Genomic DNA, 1,194 nt, shown 5'->3' on the forward strand with positions numbered 1-1,194 from the left:
GGGGGTTACAGAGATAGGGAGGGGGTGCTGTGGATGCTGTGTGAACGAGTGTATTCTGACTGTGGTTATGAGGTTTGAGGCACTCAGGGGATACAGGGAGTAGTGGGAATCAGTGGCGATGAGGTGGAAGGTCCACTTCAGTCATACTGAGCAATAGGCCAGGGTGTGCATGGGTGGACATTCAGCGCCCGCTCCCCCCCCTTCCCCGCCCACCAGGTACACGTGGTGCGTGTGTGACTGAGGTTGTGTTGCATCTCACTTTCTCAAACAGTACTGCCTCTCACCATGCTATCGCTCTCATTGTCGTTTCCAGGGTCTGCACAGTGCCAGTGTCCCTGGCATCCTGGCTCTCGACCTTTGCCCCTCAGACACGGCCAAAGTGCTTACTGGTAGGTGGTGCGTCAGGGGGTCCTGTCAGCTCTGTGTGCCTGTCGCACTGTGGGCCGTTCTGTTGCCGATTGCGGCTCTTGATCGTGCGTTTTTTGGTGGTGGCGGACGTAGTAAGGGAGCGCCGGCCTCAGTGAGGCACGAGTGCAGTGACAGGCTCGGCCTAGTGCTGCTGTGGCCTGGCCTTCAGACGTGTGAAGCAGGGGCAGGCTCTTCCTGAAGCTGCAGGTTCAGTGAATGAGCGGAGATCTGGAAATGCACTCCACTGTAGGGAAATGCAAAATTCTCCCTTCGGCAGAAGGAATTTATCTAAACAGTGAGAGGCCTGCAGTGCAGTGGGATCTGGGCAGTCCTGGTACGTGAGTCACAACCGGCCTGTCACGCATGTACAGCAGGTCATCGGGAAAGGTTGTAGGGTGTAATCACTCATCCCAAAGAGGATTGAAAATAGAAGCACCTGTTTCAGTTATACACGGCACTAGTGAGACTGCATCGGGAATGCCGTGTGCAACGTTAGGCCCCTTATTTGAGGAGAGGTGGAAACGTGTTAAAAGCAATTCAGAGAGCGATTACTAGACTAGTACCCGAAACGACCGATTGGGGGGTGGCACGGTGGCTCAGTGATTAATGCCGCTGCCTCACGGCGTCAGGGACCCGGGTTCGAGCCCACCCTCGGGTGACTGTGTGTGGAGTTTGCACGTTCTCCCCACGTCTGCAGGGGTTTCCTCTGGGTGCTCCGGTTTCCTCCCACGGTCCAAGGTGTGCAGGTTAGGGTGGATTGGCCGTGCTAAATTGTCCCGTAGTGCC

The 1,194-nt window shown here is 56.2% G+C and overlaps 1 protein-coding gene across 1 annotated transcript in view; it reads left to right on the forward strand.

Moving 5' to 3' along the window:
* The window catches only part of prpf19 (pre-mRNA processing factor 19), a gene marked incomplete at both ends in the record, with an annotated part of 14,962 nt that overhangs the window by 9,745 nt on the left and 4,023 nt on the right, over positions 1 to 1,194 (forward strand). The window contains one exon of the mRNA XM_048593652.1: positions 314 to 389. Within this exon, the coding sequence (XP_048449609.1) occupies positions 314 to 389 (76 nt within the window). The remainder of the gene's footprint in view (positions 1 to 313; positions 390 to 1,194) is intronic.

Source organism: Rhincodon typus, unplaced genomic scaffold (assembly GCF_021869965.1).
Source record: "Rhincodon typus isolate 14 unplaced genomic scaffold, sRhiTyp1.1 hic_rhity00003397, whole genome shotgun sequence".
Lineage (NCBI taxonomy): Eukaryota > Metazoa > Chordata > Chondrichthyes > Orectolobiformes > Rhincodontidae > Rhincodon > Rhincodon typus.